The following is a 27992-nucleotide window of genomic DNA, read 5'->3' as shown; positions in this document are numbered from 1 at the left end:
GAAATGCGTTAAGGGAAATGAGAACCTTGAAGCAGTGGCTTCAGAAGTTCAGAAGGAAATATTTATCTGGAGTGTAAGTGGCGAAAGGAAATCACTGAACTTCAGCAGGGGTTGGGGTGGGGGGGTGGATGATGGTGACGGGGACTTATTTCTGTATGAAAATAACCTCATCAACGGTAGTCCCACTCAGGGGGCGGCACCACCAGCCCAGAACCAGGGATCTGGACCCAGAGATCCGGATGACCTTGCCCGGGACAAGCACACCACCCCTTCTTGCTGCCAGGCCACCTTTCCCTTCTCTGAAAAAGGAGAAGTTTGGATTAAATGATCCCCCCTTCCAATTTAAGAGCTCTTTTGTTCACTGCTAGAATGGTTCCTTGTAAGCAGAAGGAACTCAACATAGGTGTTGATTTGGATGTTGGATGCCTTGTGTCATTCCTCATGCCTGCGTTGCTTAGGTCCCCTCTGCTCTGTGTATCTCCATAGGGGACACAGAACAGTGTTCTCTGGAGGACATGTGAGAAACCACCCCCGCATCCCACCCCTCCCCACAGTTGTCCAGGAAGATAGAGAAATAGTGAAGGGAAGAGAGAGAGGCAGTCTGCAGTCTGCACCATCTGTGTCGTGCTGGAAGTTGATCCCAGGAGACACATCCCCCTGTGACAAGATGAAGGCTATGGGGCAATCCTGCACACAATCTACATCTAATTAGCATAAGCCTGCCTCAAGGCGATGAGCACATGGAAGCAGACACCGGAAGTGTGCAGAGCCCGTGAAGTGTGGGGGGCATGCTGCACGGATGGACAGGTCCAATCGCAGACCTGGAAGGGACTTGCCCTGAACCTCACAGTGATCACCTGTCACCTGTACCCTGGTCAGCTGGCCCTTCTAACGTGCCCTCATCCTCCTGCAGCTAGGTTTGCTTTGAAAAGGGGTTCGGATCCCCCCAGAAGCTTGCTATCTACTTATTTTTACGGTCTCTTTTTCTTCTCATCTACCCACTGACCCTCATCCTGGAGATGAAGAGCATATGTAAAAGAGGCTAGCCCAAGGCAGAAGGCTCCTACCGAGTCTTCCAAAACCTTGGCCAGGGCTGTACCAGGAGTCCTCTGGGCTCCGGGGTCACCCTCGTGGGATCACTCTGATGGCAGGCCAGCTCTGTCTGACCACTCCGTTCCACTCCAGGAACAGACAAATCTTCCATACATCCATCACATCCCTTCCTGTCTGAGAACCCACCACTTCTGTAATTACTCAACCAATGTCTGTGTTTCCCATTTGTGCGTCTGTTTGGTTCATTTCCAAGTGCCCAGCATCCAGTATAGACCCTAGTACCTTGCAAGTGCTCTGGAGAATTTGTCATTGCGAATTACATATAAAGGAAGGAAAAGAAGGAGGGACACTTCCCTAGTGCTGTGTCCTTTACAAGAGCAGAGTACTCTTTATGTAGAACTTGGCTAAGTCCCGTGTGTTCTACAGTAATTCTTGTACTTAACCTTCACCACAGAACTCTCAGCTTTGCCCATTCTTCAAAGGAAGCTGAGGCTCAGGGAGGGACGAGGTTTACCCAAGGCAGCAAAGTTTGGAATCCAGGTCTATAGGATTCCCCAGACCAGGCACTTCAACACGTCACTGCATTAAGAGCCAAGTGGGCTGTTTGAAGGCACAGCTCCCTCCGAAAATACTTCTATAAGTCCCACAGCGCCAACACAAGCACGTCAAATTGAACTGCAAGCCAGGAGGCTGCTTTCCCCATCATTCTTCTGCCTGGGTCTAAAAACTTGTCTAAGAATCCATGGTTCTTTATTACTACTGTTTAAACTGCTCCACTTGGCTCACCCAACTTCCCCGGGAACCAAGATGGGCCTGGGTCTTGTTGTCTTCCCAGAGTACAGAATGCCTTCCAGAGCTTGTCCTCTAGCCCCTGGACTTCCACCCCCAGCTTTCCTACCTGCTGGTTTCTGACCCAGGTCTGTTCCAACTTCCAGGGTCTATACATAAATGTTCTCCCCTGACCCCCAAGGTGGCAGTCACATTCTTGGCTGCCTCCCATCTTCCTTTCTGTTTGTTATGGGCCAAATCGTGTCCCCTCAAAATTTGTATGTTGCAGTCCTAACTCTTAGTACCTTAGAAGGTGACCTTATTTGGAGGTAGGGTCTATACGGTGGCGAGTAAGCTCAAATGAGGTCCTTCGGGTGGGCCTCAATCCAGTAGGGCTGGTGTCCTTACTGGAAGAGAGAACTGGGACACGGACAGACACAGAGGGAGGACCATGTGAAGACACAAGGTAACAAGGGCTATCTACAAGCCAAGGAGAGAGGACTCAGAAGAAACCCACACTGTGGCCATTTGGTTCTCAGATGCCAAGCTTCCAAAGCCATGAGAAAAACCATTTCTCTTGTTTAAGTCACCTGGTCCATGGTACTGTGTTAGGGCAGCCCTGGCAGACTAGAACACCATCATTCCACACGTTTTCTAAGCTCTCCCACCGAGATTTCTCTAAAATCTATCCCATTGTCCACTGCCTTGTGCCCAGTTCAGAATTCTCCGGTTACGCACATTGCCTCGATTTACTCAGTTCTCATGGTGAGAAAAGCAAGGAAGGAAACAAATGCAGTCGCCATGCACAGGAAACACGCATCACAGGGGAGGGGCGCTTCTGTGTGTCGGCTTGAATGTGCATATCTCAAGGCCCTGCCGTGTGTCGAGCAGGTGGGCAGTGGCTTCTGTGCCAAGGTGTCTTATGCTCACAGCAATCTTGTGTAACAGGTGCTCTTTACAGCTGAGGAAGCTGAGACTCAGAGAGGTGAGGCCACCTGCCTAAGGCCACAGAGCACTAAGTGGTTGGAGAGACTGGAATTAAAGACTCCTGATTTCAAATTCAGTTCCCCCACAGATGAGTGGGACCTCAGCTATGTCTCCACGCTGTGTGTGTGTTTTTTTGTCCCCTCCCTAGGATGTTCTCTCAGCACGGTTTAAGTCAACACAAAATCAGCTCTGATAACACTTAACTTTCAGCACCGTCAGGGAGGACCATTAGCAAAACATGACAATTATATCAACTTTATATTATTATTTGGTTTTCTCTCATTGGTAGAGTGGACATGGGAGGAGAAGGATATTCTTCCTGGGTCCTTTTGGCAGGTAACAAAGCAGCATTTTCAACTAAATAATGATAATAATAAGGAACATTCGTTGATTGCCTCTATGTAGCAGTTCCTCTGCGAGGCGCAAAGATCCCATTTGGTGCTCACAATGACCCCATGAAGGGGGCTTTCCTGACAGTCCCAACAGAGGACACTGAAGTGCATAGTAGCTACGTGATCTCCCCACAAGGATCGCAGCGAGATGGTAGTGGAAGAATCACAGCCAGACCTCTCCTCCAGGATGCTTTCCTTCGGTGGGAATAACTCTTAGCCCTGGGTCAAGGATTTTGTGGCCCAGTCTGCCATTGCTCTGCTGTGGGTTGCCAAGAAAGCAGCCCCCCCCCCCTTCTGGGCTTCCTCACACCCTGACCTATGAAGTAGGAGGGTTACACCAGATGGCCATAGAGACCTCTCCCTCTGTCCCAGACTCCCTGTGACTCTGAGATCCCAGGTCCTTCAGACAGCCCAGCCTTGGTTCACACTGTGGGAGACATATAGTCATGGACGAAGAGGTAGAGGGGAAGGAAGGCAGTTTCAGGACCTCCCAACTTAAGGATGTCCACTTGCTGTGGGACATCTGCCAGAGGAATACAAGCAGAGGTGAGAGGATGGAGGTACAAAGGGGGGAATTAGGTCAGCAATCTGGTTTCTTTCAGGAGGCTAAAAAAGTTAAAAGCTAAAGGTTGGAGCTGGTCCCTTTTTGCTTTGTTTTCCCTTCCATGATTTAATGGCTGGTATCAAAGCCTCAGAGGAATGCTTGAGAGAGCAATCCTATGGAAAGCTTTTATCTGTGCAGAGGACAGTGATTAAAACAGACAGATTTGGGTTAAGTATACCCATGGTCCCTGCACTTGGTGCAGTCGGGGGGAGGCCCACCAAAATGACCCCGGAGGACTGAGCAGCACTAGGCATTCAGAAGAGAGCCAGGACATCGCCGGGGTGGGTACCTGAGGGACTGCTCCCCAGCCCCTCACCCTCTGGGCCCACCTTGGCTCAAAGGATTGATGTTAAGCTCCGTAGAAGGAGGAGGTTTGAAATATATCATACCTGGCTGGAGGCTTATCCCAAACTACACTGAGCTCTAGACATCCTCACCTCCTGGTGTAAGAGGCAAGGGCACCAAGAGTAACTCTCTGGAGGAATTCACAAGGTCAGGATTCACTCGGGTGTCCCCCATGTGTTGGCCATGCAGGTGAGCCTGTGGGGCCAGATCTCCCTTTGCAGGGGGGCACGGCACAGTGGGGAGAGTGCCCGCAGTGGTGAGTGTGTCTGCTCTGTCCCTGTCCTCGTTTCTTCTGCTGGGAACGATTACCTGAAAGCCCTCTCATTACGTGGATCTGCTCGCCTTCTTTACCAGCTGGGTGACCTTGGAGGAGTTCAACTCTCTGAGCCTCAGCTTTCCCACGTGTACTGCAGAGATTAAAAAGTCTTATCCTATGTCCTTCACAGAACTCACTGGAGAAAGGAGTTAAATGAATGCATATTTCCTTGTAAACTATTTAAGGCTATCCAGAGGTAAGGCAAGGTGACAAGAGTGTGTTTACGGGTTCCTGAAACCCATAAGCTTTATTAATACACAGACTTCATGCTGAGTTTGGGCCAGCAAAGTGCTCTTGAGGGCTCTAGGTGCACCTATGTTTCCCTTGGGTTCTTGACTGCCTGCCTCCTTTGCTCTTACAGAAGCAGGCTGTGTGGACATGGAAACGTGAGGGTTTTCACAGAGCAATAAATGCATACAGTGCGGGTTCTACCATTCCCTAACTATGTGCCTTGGGAAAGTCAGGGCACCTCTTCTAGTGTCAGTCTTCTCATCTGTTAAATGGGGTGACGCAACCTACCTCTGCCAGTTGTAGAGGGAACTAATGAGCTAATGAACATACCAGGACTTGGCACAGGAGCGCGACAGTGTAACATGCCTTAAGCACGTGTACTATGAAGTCTTATCTGTCGGAATCCCAGCTGTGCAGCTTGTTAGCTATGTAGCCTTGGGCAAAATCCCTTCACTTACCTGATAGTTTTCTCAACTGTAAACTGATAATAACAGTACTTAACGCACAGTGCCATTTTGAGGATTTAGTGAGAGAATGCAAACACTCATTTGCATAGCACGTGATGCACGCCAGCTACACTTTTTATTGATATGGATGTCTGTTCCTTTCGCTCAGAACTGGGACCAGGTTCCCCCCCCTTCTTCTGTGCTGTTAAACTTTATCCTTTCTGACACTCTTCTCTGAAATAGAAAGGCACGTGCCTTGCTCTATTTTTCACACATTGTCAATGAGACTGGAGCATATAAACTCTTTTAAAAAAAGTGGCAGAGGACAGGAAGAAGACAAAGAAGAAAAAAGGAGGAGGAAGAGGAGGAGGAGGAAGAGAGAGGGGTTCCTGCATTTTCTGTTTTCTTGCCCTGAAAGGTTCCCCTAGCACAAATCAGACCCTGGTAGACTTAGGTAGTGAAGCTGGAGACACCCTGCAGAAGACAGCCCACTTTGGGTCTGATTTGAGGACCTACAAGCTGTTCCCTGCTCACTCACCAAACCTCAGGGACAGTGACTTCTCAAGGACCATTCCATCCTGCCCTCCACATTCTTCACAGCAGTCCCAAGCCCTTACCCTTCATCATTCATGGAATCGGGCCTAGTCAGGGCTGGAGGTTCCCTCAAAGGTCATGATATCATCCATTTAACACCTAACCTCCTGCTTGAATCACCTGTACAACATCTTGACAAGAGACACTCATATTTCAGGATTCGAGAACTCTGCCACATGAAGAAGGCCTCTGCACCTTTGAGCATTGCTCAGTGCTCTCCTTCAGTGAATCCAAATCACCTCCCTTTCCTTGCCACCCAGTGGTCCAGGATCTGGTCTCCAGGGACCCACGGAGTTATTCTGTGCCCTCTGGCCCAGGACAGCTGTGAAGACACCTGAGGCTTTTGACTGCATTATCCCTGGCTCTTCTGTTCCCCATATTAACATCCCTTGGTCCTGTCTGGTGTATCCACTTACCCATTGACTGATTCATTCAACACACCTTCATAGGATATCTACTGTATCAAGCTCAACCCAGACATTCTATGGAGCATGACCAGACACAGGCTATATAGTCTCTTGTGAGAGACCGCTAATCTCTAATGCTACTACCGGTCCTCTTGTTGTTGCAATGTGGATATAGTAGGAGTTAATAATATGCAGTCAGGAATACCTATTATTATCATGCCTGCCTCCTTAGGCTATCCCTAGGACCTCTACTCTGATTTGTTCTAATGCCACTCAGAGCCACATGAACCTACTGAGAAACAGAGAGCGACCATTTATGATGTGTCATGTTCAAGGACAAGGACTTTATATGATCATCTCACTGAATTATAAAACTACTCTATATGTTCTCTTGGTCCCATTTTATGGATAAGGAAAGTGAGACTCAGTTTTCCTTATTTGGCAAGGTCTTTCGACTTGTAATAACATAAGATTAGAACCTAGCTCTGACTCCAACGTTAAGTGCTTAACCAATGCCTTATGTTTTCTATGAATAAATATAAGCAAAAATTCTTTTAAAATCAGTTGACTATTATTTCTTCATATAGTCATTTTTTAAAGCTTCCTTATATTGATTATACACTCTGTTGGGTATAACAATACAGGAAGTATCACGTTTCCCTGAAGTTTTAAGGAGTTCAGAGTCTTGATTATTTCACTTGCTTTTCTCAGAACTCTCTAAAGGAAGAAAAACAGAAACTATGATTCTGTTCACACAAATGGAGAGAGTGAGGCACTGAGAGGGCAAAGAGTACTTGTTTGTTCACCAACTCTGTATCTAGAACCTTCTGTATAGTACCCAGAACATAAGCACTCAGTATACATTTGTTGAATGTATGAACATATATGTGAGTGAGTGAATGAATGAATGAATGAATGAATGAAATATGCCCAAGGCTTGTGAGGAAACCCAATCTGAGTAGATTCTGAAGTTTCAAACCATCTTTAGAGTACCGAAACAAGAGCTCTGACTTGGAGGCAGAAGTGGCATCTTTGTGACACTGGGTAAAAGCCTCTTCTACTTTTTGGACCTCAATTTCTCCATCTGGATGACGGGGTGTTGCACCTGTAGTCACTAGGTTTGGTTGTGTAAAATACTAAAAGTAATAATGAGGAGTCACGAAAGCATAACTTAGCTGCATGACCTGTGGCAAGTTGCACACCTCTCTGGTCCACTTCCTCATTGGGGAAAAGAGAAGACTGTGGTGAACTCATTTCTAGAGAGTCTGTTAAAAATACAGGGATAAGATTTCTAAGTTGGGAGTGATTAAGCCACGAACTTTTGCCCTGCTTTGCCACTAACATACTATTGATCTTGGGGAAATGCCTTTTCATCCAGGGTCACATCATGACTTTCCTGGCCCCGGGTACTTTTCCCTTCTTCCATAAACACATAGAATTATATTTCACAATTACATTGGCATGAAGATGTATACAACCAAGAGGCTGGATTCATCATTACCTAATTCATATTAGTATACTGACTATTTTTTTCTGATTTTCAAGAAACTGAGTCATTGGCCCCTAAAAGTACCTTGCTTTTCAGGTACCATGCTGGCAGCGCCTAGTAGATGAGGCAGCCTTGGGTCCACATCTGGACCTTAGATCCTCATCTACAAAATAGCACCAGGAGGGTCGCTGAGTACCTACAGCCAAACCTAAGGAGCTGAGAGGGATGGAGAAGGTTCCCACGTGGGCGAGCCAAGTGATGTACGTTTCATAACCGATGCAGACCCACAGCAACTTATGTAAAAATGCACCCCAGACAGTGTGGGCTGAGCTCTGAAAACAAAGGCTCCTCTCTCGGGTGAGCCTGCCATCACCTCATCCTGGCCCACACAGCCAGGGGTGAGCCTTTCAGGGAGAGCGATGGCAAAATGAGATAAGGAAGGGATGCGGCCAGACAGGCAGATTCCCACTCTGCTCCGCTTGGCCGGGGCCATCCGGAATTAGCACTTGCTGCGTCCCAGGCACTGTGGTAAACTGCGCGGGGTAGCTCAGGCAGCCCACACAACAGTCCAAGCAGGGAGGTGGAATCATTCTTCCCACTTAACAGATGAACAAACAGAGGCTCCGAGAAGCACAGACAACTTGCCCAAGCCTGAGTGACTCACTGGCAAGTAACACAGGTGGGATTCCAACCCAGGTAATCAGGTGTGAGAGTTCATGTTCGCAACTTCTCAATTAGGCTTCCCAGTTAAGGGAAAATGGACTGTGTGAGGACAAGGGGCAGTTCTTAATTTTCCATAAATAAAGTATAATAGAGTAAGTTTTAGTAGAAGTACGAGCAAACAGAGCTCAATGGAAGGAACACTTGATTTGGGTGAGACGAGAAGGCTCAGCGAAAGTTTCCTGGATGAGTGGCACAAGAACAGCATTGCAGGAGGAACAAGACTCGGTAGGAGAGGCTGGGCGAAGACCTTCCAGGAGAATGCGGAACATGAGCAAAGGCTGGGAGCTGTGCTATCACCGGAAGGGGGCTCTGGAGATGGGGAAAGACCTCTGCTCTTGATGGAACTGAGGGCACAGAGTAGCAGAGGGAAATGAATTCGCCTGAGGCTACAGTGCCAAGGGCTGTGAAGGGCATGCCAAGAGAGCTGAAGTTCATTCCACAGACAACAGGGAATCCTTGGTGGTTTTGAGAAAGAGTCCATCGGCGGGGCTGGGGGGGCGGTCATTAGCTTGGGATCATGGTGTTCTTATCAACAGGGTCACATTGCTGAAAGAGCCAGGACTCATGTCTCAGGACTCCCTGCCCAGTGCTCATGGGGCAATCTGGAGTCATTCAGACTTAAGGCCTATAATGGAAAGCATGAAGTGCAAGCAAACTTTTGAAGAGAGAGGGCTGACAGACTTTTCAGATATTAATTTTCTACTGTTTTAATATCCACCAGAAAATCGTGCATCATGATTCAACTTTAAGGCTCTAGAGGGATAAACGGTAGTTAGATCTCCCTGGGACTTCAGAATTTTAATTTCCACTAGGTGCAAGATGATCTAGTTCAGCCTTCAGCTTGGTCTCTGGTTGATGTTGATCAAATATCGTCTACCTTCTGGGGCTTGGTTTCCCCACCTTCTCAGCTGTGAGAGGGCACAGAGTTATCTAGAAACTTCTCTTCTGCTCATATAGCCTATCACGTAAGTTCTCAGGATAAAGGTAGTCCATTTCCTTGACTTCCTACTCAGAGTGCTTAGCCTGGGACCTGACACATGGTTGACCCAATAGACATCACTGAATCATGAAACGAACTGAGCTTTTAACTCGAGACTGCTGTGCAATCTTTAGGGGATTTTAAATGGAAAGTTTGGAGGTGGTGATCATTTTTTAAACAAAAAAGCATAAAAACAAAGCAGATCAGTAACCCAGACAGGCTAGCATTTCCTCTCTGGCTTAAAAGATGCCGAGGCACTGAAAGACTCTGGAACAGAGAAGACTGATGGGGAGGAGGCCAAGGACACTGAAAGGTCAAGGGGAAAACCAAATGTGAAAAAGCATGGAGGTGGGGATATGTGTTCTAGGAACACATTCTCTTTAATAAAAAAAAAAAAATCCATGTAAGTCAGTGGTTCTCAACCAGCAGAGATCTTACCCTGCAGAGGACATTTGGTACTAGTTATGCAGACATTTCTGATCATCACAACTGGGGGTGGAGGTCGCTACTACATCTAGTGAGTCAAGCTAAGCGTCCTACAATACTCTACACCCTGCAACAAAGAATTACCCGTTCCAAAACGTCAACAGTGCTGAGGTTGAGAAACTGAGATAGAAGGAACTAGGAAACATTACGGTAAGCAACAAGGTTTGGGGGGGAGCCAAATTTGGGGCTAAGAAATTCAGACCTGATCTGGAGATGTTTGTGGGGGAGTGGCTAGAACATGGACTCTAAGGACGAATTCTACAATTTTTACTTGCTATGTGACCTTGGGCATGTCACTTAGCCTTCTCGTACCTCAGTTCCCTCATCTGGAAACCTAGCACTGGAACAGTATCTATGTCAGAGGGTCACTGCGAAGACTAAAGACTTAATACACACAAAGTATTCAAAATAGTACCTGGCACGTATTACATGCTCACTGTGTTGGCTACTCTCTTGACTGTGTATAGGTAATAGGGAGCTATAGAAGACTCAAGTTCAAGGGAGAGGCAAAAGAGTGACTTCAGCCACTGCTAATCCTGATCTTCACTGAAAAATGACCGAGAGCGGCATGATCATGTGACTATTACATCTACCCCATTAATCATTCTTCTTCAGTCAGCTTATGCTTCGGATGACACTACAGGCTAGATGTGTCTGAGTCTGTCTCACTGCTTGCAAGCATTCCCTGTCTGGGCTCTGTTTTCCCAATATCCACGAGGCCTGGGCCAGCATCCGACTGCCTTTCCAGTCCAGGCTCCTCATGATTTTAATGAATAAGTGGAAGGAGACAGAGGAAGCCAGACACGAAGACAGTTGGAAAGACGGAAAGGCAGAAAGCCTTCCCTGAAAGCCGCTGCCAGTGATACACGCTGTTCCCAGGGATGCCAAGGACGGAGTTGGGGACATATTTTAGAGGTTTGTTTGAGCTACTGATACTGTGCTCTTGGAGCCCTTGTTTGTAAACAGATATTTCTGCTGACACTGGGCTTTGGAAGGGCGGACAGAGTGGGGCGGGGGGTGGTGTTGGAGAAAAAGGCAGGTTGTGTCCGAGAGCCTTAGACCATGTGTTTGTTGTTGAGAATACAAAGACCTCACTGTATTAAATGAAAATGCTTGTTTTACAAGGCGAGTGGGAATATGATAGGTACATGTCGAAAATGCTTTGGAAACTGAAACAACCCCATGCCACGAGGGCTTCCTGCTCCATCATGCATCCAGGGGCACACACGGAGCACGAAGGCTCAGAGCCACCATCCAAGGGCTTTGGGGGTTGTGGGCAAAGACGGTCCCAGGAGCTAAGTGACTGGCAGCTCCCTTCTCTGTTCCCTTTATGAAGCCTGCCCTTTCTCAAAGATCCCTGCCACTAGTTCACGTTCTCCATTGGTTTTCCACCACCTGCTGACCTATGGGTGGAAGTTGTTATTGATCTAAAATATTAGTGTTGATAAAGGAGCCTCCAGTAGTCTAGACGCAGATTCAGAGCACTGCTGGGAATACTTATAATTATATAACTATGCAAGCAGAGCAGCTGAATTTTTTCAAAGTAGTTTTCAACTCCTAAAGTGGGGCTTTCAAATTGTAGTCTAGTAGAAGCAAAGATTCAGTGGAGGTGTCTCAGGGGATTTTTGGGTTTTTTTTTTTTTCAAGGACTCAGAGGGCCTAAGAAGAAGAATTGGAGTCTTCTAACACTTGCCCCAGCCCTAGCACACAGCCTGGTAAATGGAAGATTACACGGATGGAAGGGTAGATGGATGAGGGTATGGACCGATGGAATGTTAGAAAGATGAAAGGATGGATGCATGCACGGATGGAAAGAAGGGAGGTGGGTGGATGGGTGGATGGTTGGATGGTTGGATGGATGCATGGATGGGAAGGAAAGCAGGAGGGAGGGAGGGAGGTGGTTGGGTGGGTTGATAGATTCATGGATGGATGCACGGATGGAAGGGTGGATGGATATCTGGATTCATAGATTCATGGGTAAAGTCCACAGTGAATAATTATGGTCAGGACCCCCTCAGGCTACATTTGAAGTGTACTTGCCTATTTTAAAACTCGGAGAAACTCAGGCCAGAGTTTGAATAAACAAAGTTGTAGATTATATTTCTAAGGAATAAACTAACTTCTTCTCAGAGGGAAAAAAGCCCTAAATTCTATTTACTCCAACAAGGGTACAGATGAAGGAAAGTGCAATTCCTCAGTCTGATATGACAACTCAACGTCAACATTCTCATTTTCACAGATATCCTAGAGTGTTCAGGTTTTAGGGCTGGGTACAGATTTCAGGAAATAACCTCATGAGCCCCCTGCTATTAGGCATTTAAGTCATCATTTGGGTGCCATAGCCCCTTTATGAAACTGATGACAACCTCTCCCCAGAAAAATGTGCACACCTTCAAATTTTTACAGAAGATTTCTCAGGGTTCACAAATCTGTCCAAGTCCTCCCAGAGAGTACAACGAAACCCTGCTTCTCTACTGATCTAAAAAATCAGTGCTATTCAGATATCTTAAGTGGTAATGGCATGAGCAAGAAAATGCATGGTAATGATATTAACCAAAATACTAAGTCATTACTAAAATAATATCAATAATCAATGTACACCTTGATCATGGTATAACTGAGATTCTACTCGTGGCCTCATGGCATTTTTCTCCACTTCACCAAATCCCATAACTTCCTAGTTCATCTGGATTAAAATCCAGATTCCATGACCTGCACTGCCTTGAGCCGCGGACACCTGTCTCCCGGTGGCTTGCACACCTGCTCCCTCAGCATCTTCGACTCTCCCTGCCTCATGGTCTGCATGCTAGCTGTGCTCTCCCCCTCTCTCTGGAACTCTCTTAATTTATCTTTTCATATGGCTTATTCCTCCTCATCTGTCATTCAAACCTCAGCCTGACCACCTAAACCAAAGTCCCTCTACTCCAGTCTTCTCTAATGACCCACTTTTATCACTCATCATTGTTAACACACAAGACCTGAACAACTGTTGACTCGTTTACTGTCTTTCTCTTCACAGAAGAATGTAAACTCTATGAGGGCATGGACCTGCATGCTCACTACTGCATCTCTAACAGTGTCAGGCACATATTATCTATTTGTTGGCCATGTAGCAATACACAGAGGTTTTCTGGAAGCTTTGGTGCTATCAGTCCCAAAGCTGTGGGACCCTGGGGAAATCTCTCCCCCTCTTTGGGCTTCAGACTTCTGAAGGACAGTTTGGGTCTTGTCCAATGGCAGGATTCAGTGATCTGAAACCTGTGTGACCAAATTCAAAAGGGCTGAGCCCAAACACCAGCCCAGTATGACAGAACAGAAGGAATGGTCAGGAGAATTGGGCCCTACTGCTCCTCTGCTCTACTTAGGGATGGAACTTGGGATCATTTTCTTGCCTCGTCTGGACATCTGATTCTTCATCTCCAACCTGAGCAAATTGGCCCAGATGTGTTGTAAATTTACATCATTTTTTCATCCAGAAATCCCCCCAGAAATATTTGTTGAACTGCTGCCATGTGCCAGGCCCTGGGAAGGTGCCCTGAGCACAGCAGACCTGATTCCTGCCATCATCCTGCTCTCCTATCTTCTGGGCCGTCTCCAAGGCACAGGTGAGGGTGGCAGGAGGAGCACAGGTGCATCCCCCACAATTACACCTGGTTCTTTGCAGCTCTCTCCAGGGATGGGGCTGGAGAAGCTGATAGAAAACCATGGGGGAACGTGCTTAAAGCTAACAGAATGGTACGCTGGCTCAGCAGACAGACAGGGAGGTAGAGCACTAGGAAAGAGTGGTAAGAACACACACAGGTAACTGGTCAGCTCAGAGAGATGAGGAAATATCTAATGGCTAGTGCCGTTCATAATATGTTTGCCTTCACTGCTTGGCCCTTACTGGGGCCCATGCTGCCATTTCTCAAAGTGCCTTTCCTTCACAGCACCCATTTCCAGTCACCCCGTCTTCTCTCTTATTGGGAGCCATCTCCAATTCACTGAACACAGTTTTCTGAGCAGAGAGGGGCAGGGCTGGTACTGTCCTAAAGCAAGGAATAAACAGAGATGAAGACAGAAATGGTCTCTGCCCCTAAGGAGCTTGGAGACAGGTGGGGAGAGACAGACATATACGAAGGCAAACACAACAGCATGATAAATGCAATGAAGGGAGGATATAAGGGGCTGCTGGACTTGATTTGGATGGTGATGGATGGAATTGTCTAATCATTTCCTAATCTCATGCTCCTCAAAGCTACTCTGGGCCAATGTCCTCAGATGAGACAAGAATCAAAAAGTGTTTATTGTTCTAATTTGATTTATGGCTCCACATCTAAAACGGCATGCGTGATAGACCCACATCAAGGCAAAGCATGCACGCCACATACATACACATGCCATCTACTCCAAGAGGAAGTCCCTGCCCCTTCCAGGTGGAAGGGGCCTCTGTGCCTCTGAAAGCTCAGAATGCTTTCTAGCCCTGTAATAAACATGGGTGTTCAAGAACACAGGGTTTCTGCCTCTCTGCTTCCCCAGGACTCTACTAATTGCTTCGTTATAGCAGTTACCATGATGTTTTGTATCTGTTTACCAGTCTGCTTCCGCTGCTAGGACTGGGAGCTCCTCAAGGGATGGAACTGTGCCCTGTACTTCTTTCTAGTCTCCACCTCCTGGCTCAATGTATAATACACAGCGACTAAAGGGTGCTTGATAACCATCCATTAATGGATGGATGGATGGGTGGGTGGATGGGTGGGTGGATAGACAGATGGATAGGTGAGTAGTTGGGGTGGGTGGATGGGTGGGACAGAGGAAGGAAGATACGTAGGTTGGTTGGTTTACTTCTAATAAATTGCCATCTCCTACTGAACCTCACAGAATGCCAAGGACAGAGCCTGGCACACAAGACGTGTTTAAGTTACCAAACATCTGTATGATGTTTTCTAATAAGTCACTAATGTGAACCCACAGATGTAACTGTCATCCCCATCCCTACCCCCCACTGTTCCTCCAAAGGAAAATAAAGTAATCCGATGGAATGAGCACTGATTTGAAAGTCAAGAGATCTGAGTTCTCGTTATGATTTTGCTGCCAACTTGCTGCTTCACATTAATCAAATCAGCTTAATTTAACAAGTTAACCTGCCTGGACCTCAGTTTCTCCATTCATACGCTGAGCATATTTGATACAGCGGGGTGTAAACGTCACTGGGAAAGGGATGAACCAGATGTGGTATTTGTTTGTTTTTGCGGATCAGATCTCATCAGCCCAGAGGGGCTGCTGTATGAAGGAGTCACCTTGAGGGCTTACTACAGACACTATGGAGGCTTAATCGGCTCCAGTGAGAACACACCACGATATCAGCCTTGCCACTCCAGGGTCATTCTCCCACTCGGAACCCCATGGTTCATGCAGCACGATCACCTACATACACACCAGATTCAGCTCAGAGAGCATCAGGCCGCTTCTCAGAGGGTGACGGTGGGTCTCTGTGCTGGGGGAACGGACCTAAGCTATGATTCCCAAACAAGGAGTTCAGAAAAGTTTCTGGCAGAGAGCAGCCTTCAAATAAGTGACTATTTCCCCGCAGACTACTTATAGGTGAGACCTGCTCTCGTGGACGTCAATGGTTATTTGTTCCAAAGTCACCTGCAAATAAAATTTATTTTGCATACCAAAGGGATTTCTTAGCCACTGTCTTTGAAATCTTGTAACGTTCATTCAGATTCTTTTTCCATCTCTCCCACCCTCCATCTCTTCCCTTTTCATTCTACAACCAATCTCGAAAGGTTTGCATTAGTCACCGGGAGTACCATCTTCTGTCCCTTCCTTCCTTCAACCATCCATGTATCCGTGCATGTATTTATCCTCTCATGGAACATTTACTGGACAACGACTGTGTTCCAAGCCGTGCTCTAAGCCTGTGAATAAAGATAAAATTAAACTGGCCTGAGTTTGAACCCCAGTCCCACCACCCTTTAGCTGTGGGGCCTTCAGCAAGTCATGTAACTTTCTAAACCGAACTCAGAGGGTTCAAAGTGTAGCACTCAGCACAGTGCCAGCACATAGTAAGTGCTCATTATAAGCCTGCTGCTTTTATTACTGTTATTACTGCTGAAAATGCGTACTTTCTCCCAAGGGTACATAAACAGCAGAGAGAGGATTCCAGATCCTGAGGTCACCACAAGGTCTCACAAGATCAAGGAAAGCAGATGGAAAGGCCCCCCTATCAGGAAGGAGGGAAATGGGTGAAAACCCAGGCAACAGATATGACTTCCAGGACACTCAAGGCGCAGTAAGAACCTGATAAGGGGGAGAGGCGGAAATCTGAGAGGAGAGCAAAGCTGGGGATTATGTGTTGCAGCGCACCCACAAAACAAATCCTTTGCAAACAGGCGAGGGGCTGAGAGGGGAAGACCAAGGCTAAAATTAGAGAGGACCAGACGTGAGTTGAGGAGGCATTTAAAGGCACTGCCCCTCCCCCCCTGTTTTGGAAGGCCAGATTTCTTTTCCCTTCTGACTTCTTCGGTCAAGGGGAAATGGAGTTAACCACTGTGTAATGTTTTTGATTGTGACGCATGGGTTAGGTCATGTGCTTTAGTTACGTAATGCAACATGGCTGAGGTTCCTGAGCTCTTTCTCTCAGAATCATTAGACATGTAGCTGGTTTTCCTATCCAGTCATGCATTCATTAAGCAGAAATGTACACGGTACCTTTATAAGCCAGAGGCCGTGCAAGGCGTGGAGAAGTTGAGGTGACCCCAAATATGTACAAAATTAAATGTGATAAAGAATTCCAGGTGTTTTGGTACATGTGTGCAGACAGTATCATGGAGACGGATTAGAGAGGTGGGGAACAGTTAGGGAGGGTTTCCCAGAAGAAGGGAGTCTTGAGCAGAATCCAGTAGAAGCTGACATATTCTGCAAAATGGCACAGGGGAATATAGGAAACACAACTACTAAAAAAATAGTGTGGAAAAAAAAAAGCGCCCAGGGTAATCTGGGGCGAATTGCAGATAAGGCCAGTGCTATTGAAGGGCCTCTAGCTAGAGATGCGCATTTTGGAAAACACTGACTGTTGGACATTGGGGGAGAGACTGAAGGGGTGTAGTGCAGGAATTGAGGCTCAGAGAGGCGGGCTTACAATACTCAGGAAACAGTCAAGGCAAGAGGTGCAGAGGGCCTAAGCCAAGAAGAGGGCAGATTGGCTATAAAAATGCTAACGAGGGCAGGATAGACAGAAATGGATGACCAAGTATGGTGGGGGATCTATGGAGAGTGGGTGACACCAGACGAGAACACAAGGGATTTTGGAGAAACGATGACTCCGCTTTGGACATGCTGAGTCTGAAGTGCATGTCAACATGTCCAATGGATCCATGAGTCTGGAGTCCAGCAAAGCCTGCAGATGAATGATGCTCCCCAGCAGAGAGATGGTGACCACTCAATGGGAAAGGATGCAGTCAGGGGACAAGCCGACAGAGGCCTGGCCTAAGCCTCAGAGGACAGAGGACCTTACCCACCTTGCTCCCTGACTTGGACCAGTCCTTCCCCGACCAACCCTCAGCTTCTCATCTATGAGAAGAATGGCTTCGACACATCCTTCTAACTCACATACCTGGGTTCTTGGGGCTTACTACATGAATTGTTAGTTCACAAAATAGTACAGTCCGGATTCATTTCTTAGGTTTTCTGCTCAGGTACTTTGCATCTCTTAGAACAAGGTCCCTGATTGGTCTATTACCATATCTTTTTCTATTTTTTTCATCAGCCTTTGTAGCTGAAAGATCTACAATGTCATTGCAGGAAATAATGCCTTCTTATGAACACATTTGGTCATATTCTGCCCAGCCACATTTCATGTTTATAGAGCAACAGGAATTAAGAAAAGACGGAATGGGACAGATACAGGAGTAACTTCTTAACTACCAAGGGGACAGGTCCAGGTTGGACCATGAGCTTCTTGAAGGCCTAGGGTGGACGTGCTCCCCATAATTATATCCATGGATGCCAAGCTGTGACCTCCCACCTTCTAGACTCTCTGTCTCTGTTTCCTCCAAATGAACTGGAACCTGGGAACTTTTCTGGTTCTCTAAAACTGAAAAAGGGTCACCTCTCCTGCTCTTCCAGATTCCACGAACTCTGGGTCTGTGGCAAATAATATTGGGGGGAAAAAAGTTCCTTTTCTTGTTTTAAGAAAAATCTAAGTGGCCTAAAAAATGTGTTAAGTGTGAGGAATAGAAAGAGAGAGAGGAAGGAGGGGGACAAGAAGGAAGAAGAGGTACATCATCGGTGACAGTGCTGGGGACTCGCAGAAGGAAAATAGGCTAACAGATGGCCACGGACAATAGAGTTCTAGTATTTTACTTAATGGAATAATCTGGTTAACATGATAAACAAGACTAACAGGTGAGTGCCCTACCATGATGCCCTGGAATTTGCCTGAAATGGCTTTTGTAGAGCGAGAAATTATGAAAAGTGAGTAATTTAACCATAAGCCAAGTAAATGACCACTGGAAAGGTGACTCAGTGAGTTTTTTGGGTATTTGTGGCAGTAATTATTAGCAACATGACTGAGATGGCTTCCAGCTATTGGGAAGTACCAATATTACCTAAATAATGTCTTCAGTCAGTCTTTGACTAAAATGCTACCCATTAGTAATTTGCTTTTTGATATAAAGCTTTCCAGGGAGACATTAAAGTATATATATGTCCATGGAAGAGCAACATTCTAAGTTGTTGTCAGTCAATGAAACCTTACCAGGTCATTTTTCAAGACTGAGTGTTGCCAGGGGCGAGGAAGCAGAAAGTGTGTGGGCACCCGGCCCTCGAGGGGGACAGGCACCACCTAGTGGAGGAAAATGCACCAAAACCTGGAAGAAAACCAGAACTATTGCCAAATTTACAATTTTGTCTTAGGCCAGCCCTGATTAGGATTATAGAATCCTAGATCTCTGCTAGGAGGGTCTCTAGGGCAAAGATAAAGTCATCCCTACTCCAACTGTACAGGTGAGGAAAATTGGCCCCCAAGAGGAAAAGTGACTTGTCCAAAGTCACACAGTGAGCTAATGACTGGATGGGTCTAGAACTGACATCTCCTAGCTCCTAGTCCACTGCTCTTCCTTCTCCAATACACCATGGTCTTCTCTAGACAGCCTTGGATCTACTCTTAAGACTCTTCCCCAATGCCTCTTCTCATTACTGTCTCCCCTGACCACCCATCCAAATCTCACTCCTCCTACGACCCTACCCTACAATGTGCCCCAGACTTCCTTCTCTATTTTTCTTCATGAGCACATAAATATGTATTAGTCACTCACTCACTTATACTCTACGTCCACCTCCTTACCCATCCCTGAACATAAACTTGAGAGCAGAGATATCTTCCTCCTATGCTCAGTGCTCTGGGATTCAGGGCCCCACACGGTACCTGGCACATAACAAGAACTCAGTAACGACTCGTTGATGCCCAGGCAGGGGATGCACACATTTTTCCTGTGCCCTTTATTTTGATCTGTACTGCTTAGATTCTCTACCATGAGGACACATTGCTTGCATAATACGAAACAATACAGTGTTTAGAGTTTGGCCTTTCACTTTACTTTTTGTTTGATGTTAAGACAAGAGTAATGTATCTTCCCCGCGTGGTAAGGAAGGGAAAGTCAATCCCTGGCTCTGCCAAAGGAGATAAGCCTGTCCAACTCACAGAGTTATTGAGAGAATTAGAACTACCGCACAGCAAGGTGGCAAGGGTCGGTCACACATAACACCAACATGAGTTAACGTTTACTGTGCTTACCCATGGTCTCGATTCCATTACTAAGCATTTTCCACATGGAGGCTCAGTTAATCTTCAAAACAACCCCATGAAGTAGGAGCCAGTGTTATCCGCATTTTACAGATGGGAAAAGTGAAGCTTGGAGATATTAAGTAACTTGCCCAAGGTCATGCAGCTAGCAGGTGGGAGAGTCAGGAAATCAAACTCAGACCATCTGACTCTGGTGTCCTATGATCAACCACTACAAAATACTTCCTCGGTAAACTTGGGCTCCTTTCCCCCATTTCCTGACAGTGTCAACTTCTCTTGAGATTTGGCAGAGGCAGGTCATTCCCCCAGAGCTTGAGGAGTTTCTAGAAGGTTCCCAGGGCAACTGGAGATGGAGAGAAATGAGGAGCCAGAAAAATGAGAAATAGGTGTGTGTGGAAATGTGTGTGTGTGTGTGTGTGTGTGTGTGTGTACTGTCACATGTTTTGGACTGTCACAATGACTAACAGATCCTGTGGGATTCTTCTGCATGGTATCAAAGATGCTAAATGCTTCACAGTGTGTGTGATAATTCTATCCAGCTAGGAAAGTCCTCATTCAAAAGCTTCATACTGCCCAGCAGGGTTCCACTGGCCCCTCCTACACACACCTGGGAAACCTCCCCTCAAGCTCTCCCAGGAGGAGCAGTCACCTGGGTTTGCCAGAGTGCAGAGAGGAGGGCAGAGGGAGCTCCTAGTGTCCGAAGCCTGGACTGCACCCCGACTTTCCCTCGACTGCTGTGTGACCTTGGGGGTCACACAGCTCCCCAAGCTGGCACCTCAGTATTGGGACACCTATCAGCTCACAGAACATGCAGGGATCTAAGAGTTTCAGCTCCTCCTATCGTGCTCAAACTCTTAATTTATCTTTAACTTTTTTATTATGGAAATCCTTAACCACGCATGGAGGGACGGATGAAAAATGTAGTGAAGCCCATCGCTTCTATCACCTGTTTTCAACAATTGGTATCAGTCTGCTGATCTCCTTTCCCCTAGCACACCCACCATACCTTTTTTTGTTGTGTCCTTCTGGAGCATTTTAAACAAATAGAACAGACATCATGTAGTTTAACCCATAAATACTTCGGTATGCATTTCCAACAGATTAGGGGCCTTAAGTATACATAATAACGTTACCATTACCACACATGAAGCGGATTAACAATAATTCCTCCATGTCGTTCCCTGTCCATTCAGACTCTGTTCCATTCCTTCAAATGGAATCTTATAGAAGTGCACGGTTTACACAGAATAAGGTGAAGGGAAAGGGGGGGGGACAGAAACCTGCCCTTTAGCATCTCCCCAGGGGATCCCTAAGATTGTGTGGCACAGTCTGAAAGCCCCTATTCTATCCCGGCCCCACTTTTTGCACCCTGAGAACACAGAGGCCCAATAAGCAGTTGTCAAGGTCAGGCAGCAAGTAAGCAGTAGGATTCCGTGGGCCTGTGAAGTCCCAACATCAAAGGGCTCCAGTGAGGTCACAGGTGTGAAAAGATTGGCTACCTTGATCACTATTTATCATTTGCAATGTGAATAATGATAATGAAAGCGCTTTCCCAGGAATGACCTTGATCGGGCAAATTCCTCACATCTCTCACTTTCTGGCCCCTCCTCCTCCTCCTGCTGCTGACACGTGGACTGGGTTCTGATCTTGGCCAAGAGCTTCTGCCACCACTGTCTCACTGGGTTCCTGTGACAACCCATGACGGGGGTATGCTGAATGTAACCACACCTGAAATTCTGTTCCCTGAGGCCCCGGTGGTTGAGCTGGATGTCTCGGGTCCCACAGCCCAGAGGAGGCCAAGCCAGTACTTGAACTCAGAGCTCCTGACTCCCTGTTTCAGGTCTTCAAAGGAGCCAAGGGGCCAAGATCCACAGGTCAGTCCTCAGTTAAGTATTTCCAGTAAGTGCATCAAGGCATGAAGCAGAGCCTTTGAGCAGCAAGAAGAGAGAGATGGGGACACTGAAAGAAAGGAACGGGACCAGCTGAGGGGGGAAACAGGCATTTGCTGGATTCCTGAGCCCTTGACCTTAGGTCGACAAGGCACAAGCCGGCCATAGCTGGGGTCCTCATGCCCAGGGCACTTGGGGATCTCCCCCCCTCCTCATCTGAGACAGCTACAGGCAGGACTGGTTTCAGAGTGGTCTCCGATGATGGGGTTCTGAAATAACAGGAACATACCCCTTCCTATTGAACTAGCCCAGGGCAAAGTGGAGAATGCCTCAGAAATGAGCTTCCCTTCCTTCTTAGCAAGGCTCCCCTCCCCACCACTTGGAGAGATTCATTTAAAATCAAATGCATAAAACTCAGTGCTATCTCAGTACTACGTCCCTACAGGAGTGTTAGCACTTTAGAGGGGACCCCTGATGGAGAGAGTGTAGTTTCACACACAGGAATGGCTCGGAAAAATGGAATGTCAGGGCCATGGTACCCAGGGGGTTGGGGTAAGCAGGAGAATTGAGAATGAAGGTAGGGTCCCTTCTGGTGTTTGGCAACTCAGAACCGAGACAGGTAAAATTCTCTCAAGTCTTAGCCACTAACCAGCTCACTAAATGGGAAACACTAGTTCCCCTCTGGGCCTCAGTTTCCCCTCCTGCAGAGAAAGGAGACACTGAACTGGATCAGCGATTCTACCCACTGGTGGTCCTTCCAAGTTACCCGAGAAGGCTTTGAAATACACCAGCGCCCAGGCCGACCCCAGACCCCTGATATCAGCATCCCCAGGATATGGCCTGAGCGCTGGGATGTTTGAAAGGCTAATAATTCCAAGTGTTGCCAGGGTTGTGAACTGCTGGATGATATGGTCTCCCAAGCCCCTTTGAGAGGGCACAGTTTGTGAATATAGTTTAATTCTTACCCCTGTATAACCCTGGTCCTCAGTTTCCCTGTTGCACAATGAGCTGCTTGTCCCAGTCCATGCCTGGTTGACACTGCACGAGCCACATTCTCGAGCTCCACACCTCTGAGCCTCAAATTTGCTTTCCTCTATGCAGAAGAGCGAGGGTGATGCAGCTGGCCACCGTGAATGGCTGCTTGGGGAAAAGGGGAAGCTGAGGGCATCTGGGGAAGGAGCAAGAGGCATGTGACAGTAGATTTGTGACCTGGACCCCACTATAACCACTGTCTGCCTTTTGTTCCCGAGGGTGCATGCTCTCTTCAGTGCTGACTGGTTTTCTTATTCATTGGTCCAGTGGTTCTAGACTTCCTCTGGCTCTTACCACCAAGGGGTCATCCAAGTAGGTCAAAGAAGAGGAAACGAAAGTGCAAAGGAGGGACTGGGGGTGGGGGGTTGTCTAACTGTCCCCTGAGATACACTGTTCACTCTAGATAAACTCCCCCAGCAACTCAAGTGGGGACGCTCTAACAGCGCAAACAGGCCCGCCTTCCTGAAGGTCAAGTTAGCAAACTGGAAAAGGGAATGTGGTTACTTACTGGATCCCGTTACCCTTGACTGAGTCCCTAATAGGAGCTGACACTGTGCCAGGTACTTTCTGCATGTTTACTTCACTGCACTCTCCTGGGATCACTATGCCCATTTTACAGATGAGGAAACAGAACGATGCAGAGATGAGAAATGACTGGATTCAAATCACACGGCCAGGAACTGGCAACAGATATTCCAAGGCCAGTCTGCCTCATCTGGCATGAAAGGAAAAACAGACCTGCTAGGTCAAATCCAAGGTCCCACGTGAGATTTACACTCATTTTCTACCCTCTGAAATCTGCAGGTGCACGGCCAGCACCCAGAAATGCAGAAAGGAATGGGAATATTCTACAGCACAGCTAAAGAAGGGAATGTGAACTGTGTCTTCTCTCCCCAGAAAGATTGCTGAAGAGGAAACGGGCAATTAAAACTCAAGTTCACATCTGGGCTCTGCCGCCCTGTTGGCCTGTGGGACTGTGGACTGTCACCTCAACTGTCTGAGACTTCATCTTCTCCTTTGTAAAATAAAGGAGGTGATGCCCACCTCCCAGGGTGTTTGTGATGGTGACCTGTGCAGGTGCCTAGCCCAGTGCCCAGCCCCCTGGAGGCAGGCAGGAAAAGCTGCTTTCCTTCCTGCCTTCAAGTGTCCTCAGTCCATAAGGGTAAGACTGAGCTCTCTGGAAAATCATGTCCAATAACAAGAGTGAAGTTTACGGAGCACTTACGATACACCAAGTCCAGTGCTGAGCACTTTCTATGTGTCAGCTCACTTAAGGGGTAGGTACGTCTGCTATCCTCACTTTGTAGATGAAGCTGAAGCCCAGAGGAGTCAACTAGCTTGCCCGAGGTCACCCAGCCAGTTAGGGGCACAGATGGATTCTCACGCAGGTAACCTGACGGCAAAAACTGGCTTCTAACCCTTGCAATATTCTAGACCCTGGACTTGACTAGGACAGTTGGAGGTGAGCCCTGTTAACAGAGGGACTCCTTGAAACCCAGCCTTTCCCGGTAACAGCACTTCTGAAGTTGGGAAAGTGCAGGCACTCTTTTTGGGGAGTTAGGTGGGTAGTCGGAAGTGGGGGCTACAGAAGGGAGGAAATAAAAAGCTTCTTCTGACTAGCCAGCAAACTCAGCAGTCCAACATTTGGAACAAAAGAAAAAAAGCATGACAAGCAAAGGTGTTGGACGGGATTCAGGTAAATCCCTTTCTCCTTCAGAGCAGGAGTTCTGGATCACTAAGGGATGGGGTGGGAGGAGGGCAGCACTTGTGGGGTCCACATTTCACTTATCTAACACGTCAGGAGAAACTTTAACAAGATTAACTGCTGCTCCGGGGCCTCTGCTCGATGGAGAAAATTGAGTCTATTGTTTTCTTTTACTTCTCCTTTCTCTTTCTTTGGACTGGAGGGTTTTGGGGAGGGGGCCTTTGGGGATCAGGGGCAGGGGTCTGGCTCCTGCCTGCTACGGGACAAAAGCGAAGCAGTGTGGAAGAAAGCCCCCCACCCTGGACTTGAAAGGGAGCCGAAACTGCTGTGTGCTAAGGCAAGGTTGTGCCTGGGTGGTGGGTCCGGGAGGGGGAAGAGGTGATGCTGTTTACTAGACACGTTCGCTCAGCGGTGTGTGTGGAGGGAGGTAAGGCCTGGAAGGCCCCACAGCCAAGATTAAAACCGAGTTCCTGCCATCCAGGAGCTGTGTCATCCAGCAGCACCCCTCCCTCCAGTCTGTGTCTCCCTACCTGGCTACAGAGAGAACTGGCCGGGTTGGGGAGGGGGGTGGGTAACCCCTTTGGACCCCTTTTCACTGTAGCCTTAAAGGATTCTTCAATCCTCAAGACCCTCCATCACTGGTGGGCCCTCGGGAGAAGCTTGTACACAAGCGCTTTCTAACTTTGGCTTTGTTTTTGCCTGCCTAAGCCTTTCCCTTTTTATTTATTTATTTATATATATATATATATATTTTCTTCTTCTTCCCTTTTGGAAAAAGAAAAGGCATGTTTTCCGAGCTTCAGAAGCACGCTGCTCCTTCCCTCCTTCCCCCTGCCTCTCCCACCGCTCCTGTCTGAACTGGTGTCAGTGAAGTTTGAACCGGGGCAGAAATAGCATCCCGGGCGGATCTGGGAGCACAGCCCGCCTACCAGGAGCGGCAAGGCCTGCCTCTGCCAGACGACAGACCCGGTTAACAGCACCGTAAAATTAGACCTTTACGAAACCCAATTGAATCCTGCAGCAGAGTGATGTAAGCCAGCCTGGCCTGACAGCAAGGCAGCAACCCTCTGCCTGAAATAGCAGCGCGCTCCCTGCTGAGAGATGCCTGCTCTCTCAAGATAGGGGACCAGGGATTCCTAGGAAAGTGTCGACGCCCAGCCAGAGGGAGCCAGCGGAGGTCAGGCAGCACACCGGGCGCTGGAGGTCATGGCAGGCAGGACGTGGCTGGGCACACCGTCGTCCAGGCTGCCCACCTAGGCCCTGCCTCTCCCTGCCTGAACTTACACGAATGGACCAAGGAGCCGAAAAAGTGCTTCTGCAAAGAACCTCTCTGTTTGTTTGCTTTTCAATTCAAGGAGAAGCAGGTTCTTTTTAGTCCAACAGTCTGTACCGTGTGGAGGATACGCAGAATGAGTCTTTTCTGGCTCAGGGCCAGGTGTTTACACACCGCCAATTCTGGCTCAGACTCAACGAGGGGAGGGAAAAAAATCCACCAGAATCCTCCGGAGAAAAGCTCCTGGCTTTCTGGTACTACACGACAGCAGTGCCTTTTCTCTTTCTTTCTTTCTTTCTTTCTTTCTTTCTTTCTTTCCTTCTTTCTTTCTTTTTTTCTTTTTTTTTCATTTTCAGAGGAATGTTATTTCCACACATAAAATGTGCCAGGCATTTTATACAAGCAATAATAACGTAACGTCCCCCATCCAATTAAAGTATTTTACTGCACGATCTTTGTGTGAGAGAGTGAATGAGTGCTCAAGAGAACGCGTGTGAAGAGAGGCACCTTGTCTGAATTATAGACATTTATAAAGCAGACTCCTGTGGAATCCCAGGTGTTACATACACACACACATATATATATATACATATATATATATATATACATACATTTAAACATATTTACTACCTTTTCATTGATGATACCTATATAACCGTGGGCCCTCCCCTCTGGAGGAAAAGCATTCCAAATCACTAGCATGACAGGTAAAGCTTAGGAAAATCTCATCTACTCATATTTCTTTTTCATCATCTACAAGCAGCTTTTCCGACGTTCCGAAAGAGAAGTAAACATACCAGAGCCCTGAATGATCTATCATCATTACTATTATAAATAACACTTTTTATCTCTATTCTACAGTTTACCCCCCACTTCAGGTGCCTAGGACCTGGAGCTAAAAGTGAATGAGCTCAGTTTCCCTCTCCTTCCTGGGGGAGGGGGGGAACAGAGAGGGGGAAAAAAATAGCATGTGATGACGTCAGATGTGGGGAAAGTCACTCTGTTGCTCTTGGTTTGGGAACAGGAGACTGGGAGTTTTAGGGGCAGATTCCTGGTATAGCCGTATAGCCGCAGAGTTTGGGTCCCCCGAAATGGGCTTTACGGAAGGCGGAGAGCGTCAGCACGACGTCTGAGAAAGTCCACAGCAAGATAGAAAGAGGCAGAACTGCCAGAAGAACTCACAGCTTTCCCTTCGAAGAAAGTGTGTGTGTAAGGGGGTGGGATCGCGAACCGCCTCCACACGTTTCCTGGCTGCAGCGAAGGGGGAACCCCTACTCTCACTTTAAGACGTCCTAGGACATGGCAAGATTGTTTGTGCAGGAAGGGAATCTCCCAGTCTCAGTCCGAAAAGGCAAAACTTTCCTTCTCTCCTCCAGCGCCGCCCCCCTCCGCCCCCCAGTTGTATTAAAGGCACTGCCACAGATTCATTTAGAGGGGGAAAAATGGATGTTGGAGCATTTCTAAGGTTTGCAACCCTCGCAAAGTGTCCGGTTTCACTATGGGCTTTGCTGTGGAACAGGGAAGGGGAGGGTGAGGAGGGAGAACTCAAATTCATTACGGGCTCGTAAAAGTCCCAAATGAGGAAAGCGCCCCGTTTTGCAGCCCAGTCGGGGAAGACTGGCTGGGTGTGCGTCAGTAAGGTCTTGCCCCAGCCCCGAGTGACAGGCAGCGGGCTTTAAAAGCCAGGGCATGGGATGGCGGGTGTGTGTGCATGTGTGTGTGTGGCAGGGGAGAAAAGGGTGCATCCCACAGGCAGGCATCAAGCAGAAGGCAACTTTGGGGCACTTCGAGGACTTCTAAGTCCTTCTGATCACAACAACCCTGTTCTTTCAGGCTTTCCGGGTAAGGGGCCCAAAGGAAGGGGGGGGGAACTCACCTCCATTAAAAAGTCAAAGAAATCAATCCCCTGGCCTCTTTTCACATACATCCCTACTGGGTCATCCTCCCCTCCATCTCATAGAGAGATAGTCCCTCTGACCATCTTGAACACGATGTAGGGGCACAGGGCTCCCCAGGGACCAGCCCTCACTGAGTGCGGGTTTCGGGCCGCCAGGAGCGCTCCCTGAGTTCCTCCCCAGGGGCTAGGCAAAAAGCCTTCCGAGTGCGCCCATTCCGCAGATGGGGCAAAGTGAGGCTTGCAGCTCGCCCGGGCGCCTCGGTGCCTCCGGCCGGGCATCTCCCGCCCAGACACACCCGCAAGCCCCCAACCGGCCCGCCACCCGAGCCCCGGCACCCGCCTGGGCGCCCTCGCCTACCTGTGATCACTGCCGGAGACCTCTGGCCCCCCTCCGCTCGCAGCCACACTTGCAGCGTGAACGCGTCCCGGGGCAGCTCGAGGTCGGCCCGGAGGCGCAGCTGCTCGCCTCGCCCGCTGAAATAGAGCGCCCGGCTCGGCGGGCTCGGCTCCTCGGCGGCGCCCCTCGCCTCCCGCTGCTGCCGCCGCCGGGGGACGCGCACGGCTTCCCAGGCACCGCCCGGCGGCC

General features: G+C 48.0%; 1 protein-coding gene across 1 annotated transcript in view; it reads right to left on the bottom strand.

Annotated features, from left to right (window-relative positions):
• The window catches only part of PAPPA (pappalysin 1), a gene marked incomplete at its 5' end in the record, with an annotated part of 257025 nt that extends 229035 nt beyond the window's left edge, over nt 1–27990 (bottom strand). The window contains one exon of the mRNA XM_034663722.1: nt 27765–27990. Within this exon, the coding sequence (XP_034519613.1) occupies nt 27765–27990 (226 nt within the window). The remainder of the gene's footprint in view (nt 1–27764) is intronic.
• Nucleotides 27991–27992: the final 2 nt, after the last annotated feature.

This window comes from Ailuropoda melanoleuca, chromosome 7, assembly GCF_002007445.2.
Source record: "Ailuropoda melanoleuca isolate Jingjing chromosome 7, ASM200744v2, whole genome shotgun sequence".
Lineage (NCBI taxonomy): Eukaryota > Metazoa > Chordata > Mammalia > Carnivora > Ursidae > Ailuropoda > Ailuropoda melanoleuca.
This window is presented reverse-complemented; position numbering and strand designations above follow the sequence as displayed.